This window comes from Diospyros lotus, chromosome 14 (genome assembly GCF_014633365.1).
Source record: "Diospyros lotus cultivar Yz01 chromosome 14, ASM1463336v1, whole genome shotgun sequence".
In the NCBI taxonomy this organism is placed as follows: domain Eukaryota; kingdom Viridiplantae; phylum Streptophyta; class Magnoliopsida; order Ericales; family Ebenaceae; genus Diospyros; species Diospyros lotus.
In genome coordinates this window covers 3,035,155-3,052,842 of record NC_068351.1, presented here as the reverse complement: position 1 = coordinate 3,052,842, position 17,688 = coordinate 3,035,155, and the positions used below count along the sequence as shown (strand labels likewise).

At 38.0% G+C, this 17,688-nt stretch overlaps 3 protein-coding genes across 9 annotated transcripts; 2 read left to right on the top strand and 1 right to left on the bottom strand.

The window, feature by feature from the left end:
* The first annotated feature begins 849 nt into the window (after window positions 1-849).
* LOC127790370 (protein STABILIZED1) lies at window positions 850-4,501 on the top strand. The gene has a single exon (XM_052319852.1). It carries the CDS (start codon window positions 1,012-1,014, stop codon window positions 4,072-4,074), a length of 3,063 nt encoding a protein of 1,020 aa, XP_052175812.1. The 5' UTR covers window positions 850-1,011; the 3' UTR covers window positions 4,075-4,501.
* A 1,850-nt stretch (window positions 4,502-6,351) lies between these two features.
* LOC127790293 (mitochondrial import inner membrane translocase subunit TIM14-3-like) lies at window positions 6,352-9,275 on the top strand. Its single transcript, XM_052319719.1, has 3 exons — window positions 6,352-6,519; window positions 7,932-8,104; window positions 8,819-9,275. Exons 1-3 carry the CDS (start codon window positions 6,517-6,519, stop codon window positions 8,973-8,975), a joined length of 333 nt encoding a protein of 110 aa, XP_052175679.1. The 5' UTR covers window positions 6,352-6,516; the 3' UTR covers window positions 8,976-9,275.
* A 592-nt stretch (window positions 9,276-9,867) lies between these two features.
* Window positions 9,868-15,889, bottom strand: LOC127790291 (uncharacterized). Of its 7 annotated transcripts, XM_052319713.1 has the most exons (8): window positions 15,546-15,889; window positions 15,238-15,454; window positions 14,532-14,948; window positions 12,894-13,085; window positions 12,522-12,761; window positions 11,523-11,740; window positions 10,678-10,932; window positions 9,868-10,522 (listed from the first exon to the last, which is right to left on the bottom strand). In XM_052319713.1, the coding sequence occupies exons 2-8, from the start codon at window positions 15,290-15,292 to the stop codon at window positions 10,265-10,267; spliced, it is 1,635 nt and encodes a 544-aa protein (XP_052175673.1). In that variant the 5' UTR covers window positions 15,293-15,454; window positions 15,546-15,889; the 3' UTR covers window positions 9,868-10,264. The 7 variants fall into 7 exon arrangements, with proteins under 7 accessions (XP_052175673.1, XP_052175672.1, XP_052175675.1 ...); XM_052319712.1 differs by having other exon boundaries at window positions 15,238-15,889; XM_052319715.1 differs by having other exon boundaries at window positions 15,043-15,888.
* Between the last annotated feature and the right edge of the window lie 1,799 nt (window positions 15,890-17,688).

The following is a 17,688-nucleotide window of genomic DNA, read 5'->3' as shown; positions in this document are numbered from 1 at the left end:
CTTCGGTTCTACTTTCAAAAATTTTGATTTTGATTTTTGAGTCAATTCTATATATGAAATTTTAGTTAAAATCGAAATAATACATACATATATTATATAATTTTATGTTAAAATTTTATTAAAATAAAAAAATGTTGGTTATTTTTTATTACCAATCATTTTTTATTTCAACTGTTAATTCAATTATTTTTAAAATTATGTTAAGCTCAGTTACATATTAAAATTTTTTGAAAGAAAAATTAAACTTAATTTTAGATGCAAGCAAATAGTAATATAACATAGATAATTAAAAAAACATTATTTTAGACATAAATTAAGAATTAATATTGTGTTTTAATTCTTTTATTTATTTTATATTTTCATTTGTTAATTAAGATTATAACGATATTAGTTATGATGCACGAAACGTTTTGAGGGTGTCATTTTGTCATTTTTGATTTTTTTTATTTTTAAAACATCAAAAAATTTAAAATAATTTTTTTGAGATTTTTTATAATTTTAAAAACATCTGACTATTTTATAATATTAAAAAATATTAAAAAGATATTTTTGGTTTAAAAATGTATTTCCATCTATAAAGAGATAAGAGATGTAAAATTGTAATTTATTTAAATAAATTATGATATTTATATTTATGTTTAGATCGAATATCTATTTTTATAAATTTTATATTAAAAATTATAATTTAAAAAAATATTATTTTTATTTACGAAATTCCCTTATATTTCCGTTTATTATCTTTAAAAAAAATACCATTTTCTCATCCGTTTTTTATTTTTGTTTTTTGTGCAAGTTAGATTATTAGAATGTAAATAGAGTTTTGCCTATAAATAGCCAAACAGGCACGTGTCTTAGTCTCTGCTGTGCGGCTGTGCGGGTGAGGAGAAGGCAAATGCTCTCGAGATTCGTCTTCAATCCAGGATTCAGGTACTTCTTCAAAACCCTAGTTTCGTAGTTCTCAGTTACAGAAAGAAATACATCGAGTTATCACATCGCCAGACAAGCAAAAGCATGGTGTTCATCAAGTCCGTAGACAACAAAACCCTAGTTCTAGATCTAGACCCCAACACGACCTCACTCCATGCCCTACACCGCCAAATCGAGCACAAATCAGGCGTTCCGGTGAGCCTGCAACGCCTGTTCTTATCCTCTCGAAGGTTAATCGCCGGGGACGGAGCAACATCGATTTCCGGCCTAGGCGTGGGGCCCAATTCGACCCTTGCCCTACACATACCGCTTTACGGAGGGATGCAAGCCCCGGTACCGCCGAAGACTAGGTTGGATTTCCTCAACACGAAGCCCCCGGCAAATTACGTGGCCGGATTGGGGCGTGGTGCCACCGGGTTCACGACCCGGTCGGATATTGGTCCGGCCCGTGCTGCTCCTGATCTCCCGGACCGGTCGGCCACCACTATTGGCGGTGCGGGGGTGGGTCGTGGGAGGGGGAAAGGTCCTGGTGAGGAAGAGGAAGAGGAGGAGGGCGATGATAAGGGATATGATGAGAATCAGAAGTTTGATGAGTTTGAGGGCAATGATGTCGGGTTGTTTGCATCGGCAGAGTATGATGAGGATGATAAGGAGGCTGATGCAGTGTGGGAGGCTATTGATAAGAGAATGGATTCAAGGAGGAAGGATAGGAGGGAGGCCAGGTTGAAGCAGGAGATTGAAAAGTATCGAGCTTCTAACCCAAAGATTACGGAGCAGTTTGCTGATTTGAAAAGGAAGTTGTATACATTGTCTGTGCAGGAGTGGGATAGTATTCCTGAAATCGGTGATTATTCCTTGAGGAATAAGAAGAAGAGGTTTGAGAGTTTCGTGCCTGTTCCTGATACTCTTCTTGAGAAGGCTCGGCAAGAAAAAGAACATGTTACAGCATTGGATCCAAAGAGTAGAGCAGTAGGAGGAACAGAGACTCCTTGGGCACAGACACCAGTTACAGATTTGACTGCAGTTGGTGAGGGCAGAGGGACTGTTCTGTCACTGAAGTTGGACAGGCTTTCAGATTCTGTTTCGGGGTTAACTGTGGTTGATCCGAAGGGGTACTTAACTGATCTTAAAAGTATGAAGATTACTAGCGATGCTGAGATATCAGATATTAAGAAGGCCAGGCTCTTGCTTAAGTCAGTTATCCAGACAAATCCAAAGCACCCACCAGGTTGGATTGCTGCAGCAAGGTTGGAGGAAGTTGCAGGTAAGATTCAAGTAGCAAGGCAGTTGATAAAGAAAGGTTGTGAGGAGTGTCCCAAGAATGAGGATGTGTGGCTGGAGGCATGTCGCTTGGCTAGCCCTGATGAAGCAAAAGCTGTGATAGCGAGAGGAGTGAAGGCAATTCCCAACTCTGTGAAGTTGTGGATGCAGGCTGCAAAGTTGGAGCACGATGATGCAAATAAGAGTAGGGTCTTGAGGAAAGGTCTTGAACACATACCTGATTCTGTGAGGCTCTGGAAGGCTGTTGTGGAGCTTGCTAATGAGGAGGATGCCAGGCTTTTGCTGCAAAGGGCTGTGGAATGCTGTCCTTTGCATGTGGAGTTGTGGCTTGCTCTTGCGAGGTTGGAAACTTATGACAATGCAAAGAGGGTTCTCAATAGGGCAAGGGAGAGGCTCCCGAAGGAGCCAGCGATCTGGATTACTGCTGCGAAATTGGAAGAAGCTAATGGTAATACTGCTATGGTTGGAAAAATTATAGAAAGGGGTATTAGGGCTTTGCAAAGGGAAGGAGTGGTGATTGACAGAGAAGCTTGGATGAAAGAAGCTGAGGCTGCAGAGCGAGCAGGTTCTGTTGCCACTTGTCAGGCTATTGTTAATAACACCGTTGGGATTGGAGTGGAGGAGGAAGATCGGAAAAGAACTTGGGTTGCTGATGCAGAGGAATGCAAGAAAAGGGGTTCAATTGAGACAGCCAGAGCAATCTATGCTCATGCACTTACTGTTTTCTTAACCAAGAAGAGTATTTGGCTAAAAGCAGCACAACTTGAAAAGAGTCACGGGACAAGGGAATCCCTGGATGCTCTACTTCGTAGAGCAGTAACTTACCGGCCACAGGCTGAAGTTCTGTGGTTGATGGGTGCCAAAGAAAAGTGGCTTGCTGGTGATGTGCCTGCAGCTCGAGCAATTCTTAAAGAAGCTTATGCTGCCATTCCTAACTCAGAGGAGATCTGGCTTGCTGCTTTCAAGCTTGAGTTTGAGAACCATGAGCCTGAGAGAGCAAGAATGCTTCTAGCTAAAGCTCGTGAAAGTGGAGGTACAGAGAGAGTATGGATGAAGTCTACCATTGTTGAGAGGGAATTAGGAAATACCGAGGAGGAGAGGAGGATACTTGATGAGGGACTGAAGCGCTTCCCCTCATTTTTCAAACTTTGGTTGATGCTTGGGCAGTTGGAGGAACGCCTTGGGAACTTAGAACAGTCTAAGGAAGTTTATGAGTCAGGTTTGAAGCACTGCCCTAGCTGTATTCCCCTTTGGCTTTCCCTTGCTAACCTTGAAGAGAAGACAAATGGTTTGAGTAAGGCTCGAGCAGTTATGACAATGGCCAGGAAGAAGAATCCTCAGAACCCTGAACTCTGGCTTGCTGCAGTTCGGGCTGAATCCAGGCATGGCTACAAGAAGGAGGCAGATATTCTGATGGCAAAGGCGTTGCAGGAATGCCCCAATAGTGGCATTCTTTGGGCAGCTTCAATTGAGATGGTTCCTCGTCCACAACGAAAAACCAAGAGCATAGATGCACTCAAGAAATGTGACCATGATCCGCATGTCATTGCTGCAGTAGCTAAACTATTTTGGCATGATAGGAAGGTAGACAAAGCAAGAAGTTGGCTTAACAGGGCTGTGACTCTAGCGCCAGACATAGGGGATTTCTGGGCATTATACCATAAATTTGAACTTCAACATGGAACAGAGGAGAACCAAAGGGATGTTTTGAAGAGATGTATTGCTGCTGAACCCAAGCATGGTGAGAAATGGCAAGCAATAGCCAAGGCAGTGGAGAATTCTCATCAGCCAACAGAAGCTATTTTGAAGAAAGTAGTTGTTGCGCTTGGAAAGGAAGAGAGTGCTGCTGAGAATAGCAAACAATAGTTACTGGTACTATTGCAACCTTCATCCATTTATTTGAGCGAAACAAGAAACAAGAAATGTACTGTCATTAGAAAAAAGTCTTGTCTGATAATGTTTTCTGTAACGTGTGATTTCTCATCAAAATAGTAAAATTTTAGTTTTGGTGTCAAAACCATAAATGACGTCCAAATATTTTTAGTAAATTGGTTCTATGTTTCGATGTAAAATATTTTGTTTAAATGATATGTTCCTCGAGCTTACGTGTTCAATTTGGTTTCAATGGGAATGTTCTTTTGATCTAGAGGGTGATAATTTGTTTATTCATCATTCAGACCACTCATTTTCGTTACTTGTCAAGAAACAAGTCCATTGTCTGTCGCAAAATTATGCTCAATCTCATATGTGGCACTGGCAAAATAAATAAACTTCCTCCTTGTAGTTCTCTGTATACACCTCAACATCTCACTGAAGGATAAACCAACTTCCTTCATCGATAGATAAAGATCTCTTGTTTGGCCATGAGTTTATATCTTGAAGCAAGGATCAGAGTTTCCTTTGGTATTTTCTTTTAATTTGCACATAAAGAGAAGCGTTTGGGGAAGAGAACATTTTCGGAAGCATAAATAGTTAATAGTAATCTTGAAGTCTGAATTGAACTGTCTAACAAAACTATCTAACAAATGGAATATGAACATTTGAACGGTCAATTAATTGAAAAACTAGTTTTGTTGGTGTAAGGTGTCTTTTAGTCTTGATGGAAATGCTAGAACTATTGCTGAGCTTGTCTTTTGTTTTACTCTCTCTGGAAGCATAAAGTTTTTTATGGGAACTATATTCCTTGTCTTCAAGTATTCAGTATGCTTCCGCTCGATAGGGTTTTGTTCTAGCAATGGATGTGAAAGGTTACTTTAGTGGCATAATTAGTTGATCATTGCTTGGATTTTAATATCTATAGGAAGGTTTTGGCAACTCTGCTCTGTAGGACTGTAGTTTGCTCCAGAGATGGGCGGTTCACACTCTGAAGCTGCCAAACCTGGTTTTGAAACTTCATGGAATATGCATGGCCACTAGGGGTGCCTTCCTTTTCTATTTTTGCCAACGGTTCATATCCTGTATTTGGTACTAACATTTTTTGATCCTTACTTCTTTGCTTCACTTTCTTCCTTGTGGAGTTAGATCTCGTCCTTCAACATTTCTACATATCCTGTATATTTGGTACCAACATTGGGACTGGGTGGGGACATGAGATTGCTGGTACCGGGTCCTAGAAGAATCAGTTGAAGTTGTGAATCCGCTGTACATATGGAACAGGGACGATGAATTCCTCTTCCTGTTGTGAGGCTGTTTGACCATGTGTAGGGTTGTCCTTTTGCTGGTAAACGTCTTCTGTGATTCATGTTGTATTGCTGTCACTGGCCAATGCCCCAATCTTTTGGTTTTCGCAGTGAAGGAAACACTGGGCAATGCTTCATGTGAGTTACTACTAACAAGTTCAAAGAAGATAAAAAGATGGTTGGTTACTTTGCCTGTATTTGTCTTGTTGAAAATACAGGTGGGTCTTACTGTCTTGGTGTGCTAATTATGTGGTTCCATATTGTGCTAATGATGATGTTTCTCAATACCAATCTTACCTTCTTAGGTGAAAAGAATTTTGGTTAGTATTGCTACCACTGCTCAATCCATTCAAGGCCCTTGAATGTTTCATGCGATTGTCTAAGCAGCCATAGACGATAGAAAGATTGTTTTTTTTGGGGTAGGTGACAGACTTATGGAGTGATTGTTGTACGATGTAAGGAGAATACTTCAAATTTTGAATTACGAATGTCAAAAATTGACAATTTAGGGCACCAACAACAATAATTTGATTGCGGCATGCAAACATTTATTATTCTTAAAGTATTTTTTTTTACTTTAAATTTTAAACTCTAAAGTTGGGATCTTCTTAATTATTTATATTTTGATTTTATAAATTATAAAATGTTAGTAATTTTTAATGTATTTATAATCAATAGCACTAAATTATATATATATGTACCTACAATCCAATTTAATAAAACATATTAGGAGATGGTACTTAATATATTTTGCAAAAAATAATTTAGATCTTTCACACTTATATTTTTATGATGTCATAATTAGATGAGAATATTAATTTATTAGAAAATTTTCGAATCTAGTATAATATTATTCGTAATAAAATTAATTTTATGTGAAAAATATTTTATTTTATTTGTAATTAACAAATTGCCAAATAGTCAAACGCGCATATGCTCGTGATATATCACGTGACGTATAGGTTTCCCCCTGGGCACGTCGTCTCCTCTGCAAGAAAACCCTAAGATCTGAAGCTCTATAAAATTGGTTGCAGAAAACTCGGAATTCTGCAGATTTCGCAATTCGCTGCTGAAGAAGCCAACCGACTTCCGATTTAGTCTCTTCAGGCTGTCAATCCTTGCTGCAGGAATGGTGAGTTCATGGTCTATATATATACACGGCTGTACACGCGTCGACATGCGCACACTTGTTCAATTTGGTTTCAACGAGTTGTTCTTTTGATCTTGAGCTGATAATTTGTGTATTCGTGATTTGGACCATTAATTTTCGTTACCTATGGAGGACCAAGTCCGTTGTTTTCTGCACAATTAGGCTCAACGTCATACGCGGCTCTTGCATCTATTGAGTTAGATTCTTGAGGTGTATGAATAATTAGATGGCTAGAGAGTTTGATTGTTAAAAGGGGTTGTTTTTCTAGAAATGTTTGTCTTGAAGCAAGGATCAATGCTTTGGTAGTTTCATTCAATTCGAACGGAAACCGAAATTCTCTTTCCGAAAGCAGAAATAGTTCATATAAATGTTTGATTGGAAGCGTGAATTGAACTATCCAACAAAAAGAATATGAAATTTTGAACAGTCAATAAATTGGAAAACTAAGACTTGGTATTTGGGTGTGAAGTATTTGTATTTTAGTCTTGATGGAAACGCTAGAAATATTTTACTCTGCTGGTCTTTTGTTTTGATCTATTAGGAAGGATAAAGTTTTTTTGGTAATAGGTTCCTTGTCTTCAAGTATCTAGCATGTTCTGTTCTACTAATGGATGTCAGAAAATACTCTAGCGGGATTAATTAGTTGATCATTGCTTGTGTTTTAGTATCTGTAGGAAGGTTTAGCATCTTTGCTGTGTAGGACTGTAGTTTGTTCCAGAGATGTGCAGTTCACACCCTGAAGCTGCCAATAACTTAGTTTCAGAACATCATGGGACAATTCATGCCCATATCAAATGTCTGGAGTGCCCTAGTGGGAGGATGGTATCCCCTCTCTGCTGCATGGAGTCAACACAAATACTGATATCCAAAATTAACTCTAGAAAAGAAACAAATGAAAGAAATCTCTATCAAAGGTATAGCTGCTAGGGGTACCTTCCTCGTTTCATATTGAGCCTTGTTTGATCCTCGCCATCACCAACAATATATCCAAAATTAGTTCTCATTCCATTTTTTTATCTTTGTTTCTTTATTTCACTTTATTCCTTGTTTAGTTTGATCGTCGTTTCTTTTGTTGGAATATTGCCACTTCCTATCTATTCAAGGTACTGCAAAAAGATTTTGTAGTGAAGGAAACTCTGGCCAATGTTCTATTTAATTGCCTAACCGGCATTACAAGATAAAGATTGTTACTCTGGGCACATGTAATATTGCTAGATGGACAATGTAAAAGATGTTTGAAGTGGAGAACTAATTTTATGCTGATTTTCCATGTATTTTGTCCATCTCATTGAAAGTGTAGTCTGGCTGTTAGTGATGATTTGGAGTTGGCTAGTCATCTTACTTGTGCCGTGTGGTTCCTTATACTAATAATATCAATTTTCAATCTGTTCCAGGGTACACCTTTGCTAGCAGGACTAGCTGTTGCAGCTGCTGCTTACGCGGGCAGATATAGCATTCAGGCTTGGCAAGCATTCAAGACAAGACCACCTAGAATCCGCAGATTTTATGAGGGGGGATTCCAGTCTGCAATGACAAGAAGGGAAGCAGCTCTCATTCTTGGAGTCAGGTACCTTTTGGAACCATTCTGTTGGGTTATGAACTGTTGGGTTATGAACTTTTGTTATATCAATCATCCTCTGTCATATCGATATTTCCTTTCCTCTTACAGGATAAAGATAAAAAAAAAGGTTATAATATAACAGACATGTTTATTTGCCCTCACCGTGTGGATTAAAATTTGTTGGCTATCACCGTTCCTTCATTCCCCTTCCTCCTGCCGCCCCACCTGGGTGCTGGGTTCAGGGGTTATTGAAACAAAAAATGAAAGATAGGACTGGAGTGAGATAGAAGTTTGTGGAGCAATTATTGTCTGTAATTGTTTTTAATTTGTGATACGTCCTCATTTTTTGATGGTGGTTTTCCTTGGTTCCACAAACCCTAAATTCACCTGGTGTTCCAGTCTTCTTGTGGGTGGAACAATTATTGATTGCGAGCCATGAAACCATCAGAAGCTTTGGTATTCCATTGGCATTTGATTTACAACCACCTCTGGCTCCCTCTCTGTGTACCCTTTTGTGCCCCTACAAAACAGAGAAAAAAGGAAGATGTTGGCGATGGGGAAGTGCATTGCCTCTGTGATATTTGGCTCGATTTAATCTTTACATCACCTGAGATTCTTAATGATTTTTTTTCATAGAGAAAGTATGCCGGTTGATATGTGATATTTGGCTCGATTTAATCCTTACATCACCTGAGATTCTCAATGATTTATTTTCAATAGGGAAAGTATGCCGGTTGATAAGATTAGGGAAGCACATAGAAGGGTCATGGTGGCTAACCATCCAGATGCAGGCGGCAGCCACTATCTTGCTTCCAAGATCAATGAAGCAAAGGATATGATGCTTGGAAGGACCAAGGGGAGTGGCTCAGCGCTCTAATCCTGAAACCAGGCTGTGTCAAAATTTTGTAAGTCATGTTTCAAGACCGACGATGCTGCTCGATTAAACTGATATATAACCTTCATTTTTAGGCCTAGCTTTAGTTCTGATTGAAATTCGTGTGCTCTTTCTTTGTTCTGTCAATTATCTAGGTAGGACCTAAGAGCCATATACTTGTCAGAATTCACATTATTTGAGTTCATTCCATGGGATTGGAAACTTGCCTGATATTTGTTTTGTATGTACTCGGGAGTCTAATTAAATGATATCACTAACAATGAAATTTCTTATATGGAGGCATTTTATTTTGTCTTTGCTGTAAAATCTTGAAGAATGATGATTCTATCTGCTAAGCAGAATTCAGTTATGTGTGTGTGATACTAATTAAAAGGGTATGAAATGATTCGAGATCAGCTTTTGGAAGCTGTCTTTAGGTTTAGGGATGTCATGATTGTTAGTGTAAATTCGCCATTCGGTACCCCTTGTAGTATAATCGAATTACCCATATTACCCTTTCGTTTTGAAAATTAGAATGGCCATTTTTGTTTTTAAATCTTCACGAGAGTTCACCCCTACTGAATTATTTAATTGACCACCAGAAGTTGACGTAATCAAAATCTAATTAAAGAACAAAATCTTTTAATTAATTTATATATTTTATTAGTAATTCAGTATTATCCAATCCACTTCGCTTAATATTGACTTATTATAATATTTAAAGATTAAGAAACATCACGCATAATCTGGCATATCTCAGTAATAGAAATATAATCTGCCAATAGACGATATAACAAGCTAAGATGAGAGATGCGACTGCACCGCACTTTGGCAGATAGGATGGGATGGATCCTCCTACTTTCGTACTAAGATGTCCCCAGAAAACACCAAGGCAAATTCAAGCAGTCTTTCAATTTTGCCAGTCGGCTGCAGAACTCGTACAAATTTCAATATGCTGTAATAGTTTCCCCTTTACTTCAATCAGTTTGGCTCAGCCCCGACATTAACTCATCAATGAGAAGTGTCTAAAGATTTCTTGAGGAGAAATCAAGAGGGATACTGCCCCAAATCTGAGGACTCCTTTGGTACAATCTAGAAAGCACAAGGCATGCTAAATAAATGAAGAGCATATTAAAGGTCACTGCCTTTTTGCTTCCTAGCATCCCAGTAAAAGCCGTGTAACGGTTAGTTCAACTTCAACAGAACTTCAACAAGATAACTCAGAATCTGCGCGCCCTTGCTCCTCTGAGAAGTCGAACAAATCTGTGGTATTTACATGTCTTAAAAAATTGTCAGCTGTCTGTTCCCCTGACAGAATTGGCACGAGGCAACACCTCTCCGGTGTCACCTTCCAGTTGAGGTTGCTCTGTGATCTCAAGTGGACCTTGTGGGCTTCCAAATAGAGTGGAAAATATTTGTCTATGGCATTCATCGCAGAAAAAGAAATAAGAGAAGTGGCCCTCATCTGGGAGCTTATGCACGACTGCACTTGGTAATACTCTGGCCACATAGTCAGTCATCGATGGAGGGACAACCTGATCATCCATTCCCTGCTTGTCATGGAAGAAACTTCAGGAAATCAAGGCGCGCAAAACAACTGAATTAAATGTTCTGATCATTCAACATTAGCCATTAATTGGTCCTAGTTACCCATTTCAGAGAGTATGAGAACAGAACAGATAAAGAGAAGAGGAAGAAGTCGTACCTGCCATATGAGAACTGGACCCAGAAACCCTGTCAATTCGCATTCTGCCTGATTATACATGAATTTGAGCCAGGGGAAAAAACCCTTTCCCGGGCACTTTTTCTGCACTTGCAGATCTGCCAGTTTAAAACCCCAATGGGACACTTGGAGTACAGCTTCCTCTATAAAAGGTTTTATGTTTAGCTGACGGATTGACTCCTCAACATTCCTGTGCCAAAATTCTTCAAATTTTGGTCCTTGAATAAGAGCTTTATCCTGAACAAACAATGATCGAATTATGCTTGTAATCAGAATGCTAGCAAAACTAACCAAAACATGAAAGCAATTTTTCAAACCTAGCTTACAATTTGATATGTTGCACTCAAAGAATCATTTTTCTGTGGCAATAGCTGACATGGATGCATTGGTTGTTAATCAGGTATAATGCACATGCTTCCTATTAAATTGGAACTTGAAGCAAGCATCTAGAAGATCCTTACAGTTCATATAAGTAGGCTCTCCTTTTTGCCAAAAAAAGATTATCCACAAGCCATGCAAAGGAAGTGTTTAGATGGGGGCAGATCAATGAAATAACAGAGAGAATTCCTCAAATTACATTTGATAATTCAGATAGAGCTGTAACAGATGCTACCCCTTTTCTTAATATATTCATTACTTCCAATCACTATGGCTACTTTTGATGCTGACCCAACTAACTGATATGCGGAACTAAAGCAATTGAGAAATACAGATATAATCTAGCAAAAATATATTCATCCTCCCTCAAAAAAGATTCAAGATGAACTTAAGTTAGCATGCATATATTTATCCACCTGCAGACGGGATCCAAATGAAACTGGACTTACTCTCTCTCCCAGTGACAAAGACAACCACTTATCAATCTGACCATGCTTCCCTGATAGGAAAGTCCTGCGGTAGAAGTAAGAAAGAAATTTAGGAAATCTTTGAGCTAAATAGTACATCAGCTTCCTCTGCCACACCCACTTCTCCCAAGTCCTGGACATCTCTTCCTTAGTCATGCTTGATTCATATGGATTAACCATTGGAGCAAACATGGCTGCGCCTGCAATCCAGACATAGAACATAAAAAACAAAAGTCCCTTGGAGCACATTATTTATAGTTTTTAAGGACCCTGCTAATGACAATGGCTCATTACTACTTTTCAGAAGGGAAATCATTTATAGTGGAAATAAAGAAACATGAACAAATGTGAGAGTGCCTTTTCATTTTGTTTTTGTTTTTTATTTTTACTTGTGACAAGAATACTTTAAACAATGTAATTCCTCCCTGCAAGTGCTAGCTAGAAGTTACTTTTGAGATCATGGCATATACCAAGACCTTCCCCAATAGACTACCAGTGTGGGATGTATCGTAACAAATACTACTTAAAAAAAAATGAAGATTGTAACACCATAATAACTATCATGTTAGTCTTATTTACCATTATCAGATTCTCATTCCCAAATTTTATGGAATTTTTTTACAATTTATGACTACCAGATTCATAGTTGTCCCTCCTCAGGTCACCTCAAGCAAACCTAGAGAGAGAGAGAGAGAGCATATTCTCCTCATATCCAAAGCCTTTATTTGGCTTGGGTGTGATCCCCAAAAACATAATGCAGTTTGTCTAGTGCCATAAGCATGATTCAGTCAATTTTTACTCTTTACTTAATCGATATGTACAGATATTTTAGTGAATTCTCAATTTCAGACCTAATCCAATGGTCAACAGACACTTTAGCTTATTGAAGATATGAACATAGGGTAACTACTTGAACTGGCAACAAGCAATATGATTTTTGCCACTGTTTTAGTAGATTTCACAAACAAAAAGCCTGCATACCTGCAATCCTATTGGGAACATATTTAAGTGCACCCCAAGTATGCAACGCTCCACTTGAAAACCCCAACACCCAGAACTTATCTTTTACTCCAACAGCATTTGCCAAATGTAGCATATCCAGAGCAGAGGAATTGAGGTTCCTATTTGGATGGACGTCACTCTCCCCAAAACCAGGGAGGTCATAAGTTACTATACGAACACCAAATTCTTCCAGCAGTGAGTCTTTTATTCCCGGTATACCTTTCAAAGAAAAGAATATATTAAATAACAGAGAAATAAAGTGTGTTCTGCATCAACTTTTACCAAGGGCACACATCAGAATCTTGTTAATCTCTTTTCCTATATGCATTAAGCATTTTAGGAGCTATCTACCTTCAAGCCTGGAGGATAGAAAACCATGTGGCACAATCAAGGAATGTCTAGCTCTGTCACCTGGAACACCTTGTTCACGATATGCCATGTGTCTACCATCTGGAAGTAGTATACGAGTAGCACTGGGAGGATGTATGCACACTTTCTTCACCAGTGGCACTGAGCTATTGTGTTGATTATTTACATTTAATACTGCATATGTAAAATTGTTGAAATAAATAACAAATTTAGTGCAAAGAAATATCAAAGTAAAGGAGGATCGAAGACTACATTAAGCAATGATATTATTGGATCTCAGTGAAACTGGTAGCCTTTTTAACAAGAAGAAAAATAGTGGCAAAAGAAAGCCAAAGATTCTAAGGGCATAAACCTATTGATTGAGGCTCAAGCTTGCAAGACCCTCAATGAGAGGAGCAATGAAGCAGCATTATTGTTGTGCCAAGGTCCACCTTCATTTCAATGACAAGATTGAGAAGAAAGCTCACCAGATAGAAAGTTGAAATGCCTTTATGATGCCAACTTGCTTAAACAAAAAAGAAAATAACTGTTGCAAACTTCAACTTGTCCAGTTGGCCTTGTAACATACTTAATAGACACAAGATTCTACTGCAGCTCAGTAAGGTCCAGAACTCTAATAATTACCATTGCTTTTTATTCAACAACTTTAAAATCAAATAATTTAGAATTTAAGACTATGGTTCACTATTGCACACAAAATGGATAAGTGCAACATATAGAATGCCACATGAAACTAGTGTCAGCTAGTAACTGGTCATTTGCTTAACGTGTTCGGGTGGAGCAGTAGTAGCAGCTACAAGAGGCCCTTCCATAATTCAATTAAAGAAAGTGGAGCAGTAGTAGCAGCTACAAGAGGCCCTTCCATAATTCAATTAAAGAAAGGAAGGCAGTATGCTAATGTAGGCACATCTCACATCGAGTTCAGATGCATTGATTTCTCAGCCTCTATCAGGTAACTTGGGATGGCTTCTTTCTTTCTATCTTTTTTCCTTTCTTTTGGATAGAACACGAGATGATTTATAAACTAAATATCCATGACTAACATAGGAAAATAGAAAAAAATGAAAGCTCAGCATTTCCTTTATTTTTAGTACAACGTTCAGGATTCTGTCTTGTTCTAGGCTATAGAGTGACAAGGGATGAAATAAATTTATGATATCTTCCTAGAGTAACTGCCAGTTGAGTTTATCTGTCCACAACAGATAAATGTTTCCATAAAAAGGACAATACAGTATCCATCTTATGTATAATAGTACTAGCTTATTGAATTTTGAACGCACAGAACAAGCCCCTTCATTCACATTGAATTCACAACTTAGCCGAAACTATAGAATGTGGATACTTAATTATGTGAACCCAAGGAAGAGCCTTAAACAATAACCCCCCGCTGAGATGAAAGTAATTGCAAAAATGAGCTAGGAATTTCCACAGACAATCCTCTAGGATAAAGCTTAACAATAAGTTAATATGAATCAACTAAGAGCATATGTTTCAATTAAAGTATAAGGAAGACCAATGTTTAAACAAAAATATGATCGTGGAATAACATCCCCAAACTATTGTCAACGCACTGATACAAAAAGCAAGAAATTACCGGCAAAAAAAAGAACAAGAAATTACCGGCAAACGCGAGGAGGAAGACGAAAAATATCACTGACCACGCCTGGAACGGATCACGATCTTCAGGCAAATACTCATTTAGCCAATTCAGTCTACCAGAAACCTTTGATACTGGTCCTCTCAGTTTTTGCACAACATATGAATCATCAGTCAGGACGTTCTGTTGCACAATGTCCTTGCAACCTTTTCCCAATTTCAGAATCATTTCGCCCCAAGCTTTCGCAAATTCTTTGACCTGATCCTTCAAGCTCTCCGTTTCAGCCGATTCCCCCTCGGGCGACTCGCCGAGGGCGAATTCAGAACTTTTCTTCTCAAAAGCAGGGGGTGAAATCCCAACTGCGTCGCTTGTGTATCGAACCCCCGTGTCCTCCATCAGGCTCACCAGCTCTTCTTTCCACGATCTCGATCCCGTCAATTCTGACATTTCAGACGTGTATGTATCAACAGCCGTTGTTGAACTCAAAGCTCCATCAAACTTAATAACAACATGTGTATAGATAGTAAAATATACGTGTGTTTGCGTGCGTGCGAGTATATAGAGTGATAGAATCGTATTACGGACACGATTTGGCAGCAATCAATCAATTTCTAGAGAGCGAATTCAAAGACATAAAGCACTCAGTAGAATCTGAAATCTGAGGCTTCGCTTGAATCAAAAGATTCACAGTGATTCAATACGTCTATGCGTAGAAAAAAAAAACTGTACGAATGGAGTGAGAAGAACTCTGAAAGCCTTGCCCAATCAGGAGATTCACTCTCATTTAGTAAATGCACGCATAGAGAGTGAAAGATAGAGTCGCCATTCGATCGATTCACAGAAACACCAGCATTTTCAACGTGTTGCAATCAGGAGAGGCATGTGATCCGCAAATTCAACGAACGGGACATCGTCCTATCCTATCCATCTGCACATCTCTACTTCTCTATCCAGAAATAGAAAAGTAGTTAAGGAGAGACGCTGAAGCTTTGCTTCAACTGGACGATTCACGCATCACAATGAAACCAAAATCGTACATTAATAATATATACGAATCACCGGGAAAAGCGAAGAGAACTGGTAGCAGTGGTCGCTTTGCAGGCGTGAACTTCAGTCCTCTGGTTATTTGAATTGGAATCCCGAGAAAGATAGAACCGAAACCCTAACCAACCTTCCGATCAGGTTTCAGCCGAATCATATCTTCCCCCAAAAGCCGCAATAAATTACGAAAAGAAGGAAAGGAGAGAGCATCTCTCTCCTCTGCACCGACTCTGCTCGTAGCTTTTTCTTTCTTTCCGACAACTGCCACTGCTTTTTAGTATATGTATGTGTTTGTACAGAGCCGTTGTTTCTTCTGCGGTGGTCCAATTCGTAATAACTTGGTAATGGAATCCTGGCTGCTTTATACAAGTCCCCCATAAATGACCAACTTGGATGGGTCTGATCTTTCCACCTCAGCAACCTTTTGATGCCGTGGTTGCTACGGCGGATTACCGGCTTGGCGGGTTGCCGGTTCCTTGGAAGAGTCACGATTCGGCGCCACGTCATCCTTGGCGGTTGCACAAAGCGTAATTAACATTCCTCTATCTTAATTATATTATTTTCGAGAATTCACTGCCACCGGGAGAAACAAGGAGGCACCTGCTATCGCCGGTTGAAAGCCGCGGGAATGAAGCATCGGACCGGATGTGAGGTGGCCGATACACGTGAGCATGTGACCGAGAATGTTCTTTTCAATGCTTTTTCCTCCCTTCTGCCCCCACAATGGTCCAGATTCCGCAAAGTATTGCGCGAGTGTACGTGTTCCTGCGATGAGGACCGTTGACATGACGGAGATCCAACTTCGTGATAATCTGACGGCGAGGAAACCGTGTAATTGTACCCGTGAATGTGAGTTTGATGGCGATATATATTGCTAACTTCTGAATATTGAAGGGCCTCGTGATTGTCGTGATGACGAGGATGGGATGTGACAGATAAATTTAGGGAGTTTTTAAATTTAGATAATATATATTATTTTTTTATTAATTTATTAAATGTTTACAAATTAATTATTAAATATTAAAATTTACTAAACTTCTTTAAATTTAGACCCCAAATTTTGTTCCCTTCCGATGCTCTCCACGCACTGATCGGACGCTAGAACAAAATTTTTAATCCAAGTGGCATCAAAATAAGAATGAGAAATCAATTGGTAATTTTTAAAATGGTAGAAAATAAAAAAGTGAGAAAATGGATAAATAAAAAATACTGAGGTATTTTTGTAAATATAATATTTAATATAAAAATAAATAAAATTTTCGTAATATATTTAAATAAATTTTGAAATAAATAAAAAATTTAGATTAGAGAAATTTCATCAATAACCTCTTCGTGTTTTTCGTTTCTAATCTCTTCACAAATGGAATTGCATTTTCAAATCGAATATGTATTTATGATATTTTTTTAAAATAACGAAACAACTTCAAAATGTTTTTGAAATTGGAAAAATGAGCTGGAAATTTTTTTTTTTGTGCTTTTTTGGCATTTTGGCAACTGAAATCTTTCAAAAATGTTGAAACGGAACCCCAAGATGTTACTGTGCATCATAATTTTTAATTTCTTTGATTTAAATTTCAATTTTTGTTAGTTTTTGCCTTTATTTGAGTCTTAAACACATTGTAATTTTTTATTCTAATTTTCAATTTATCAATTTTATTTATGTCACATATAGACATACTTCATAAATAATCTATATATTTATTTTCTCAAGTATTGATAGTTCACAACCCCAAAGTCATTATCATCTTTTTGCTATTTCTTTCCCAACCAATAAAATATTTATCGTTCACATTACGATAGGGTTACAAAAATCCCATCAAATTTCTATATAACCCCTCGATTAGCAATGTTAAACATTGATCATTTTGCCATCACCAAACTTTTGAGACAAGAAAAAATAAAGATCAATTTTTAAGCTTTATTATCAATAAAAGGAATTGCGGTAATTTTGAAAAAATAAGGATGATTGGTGTCTTTTATCAAATCTTAGGGGGTCTTGGCGTAAAATTTGCCTTATAAATTACAAAAGATTAAATCTTGTAACTTTTGTTTTCAATATTTGTTTTAACATCTAAATATTGTTATTAGCGGATAATAAATATATATATATATCTTATTTTAAATATTTTAACAATGAAT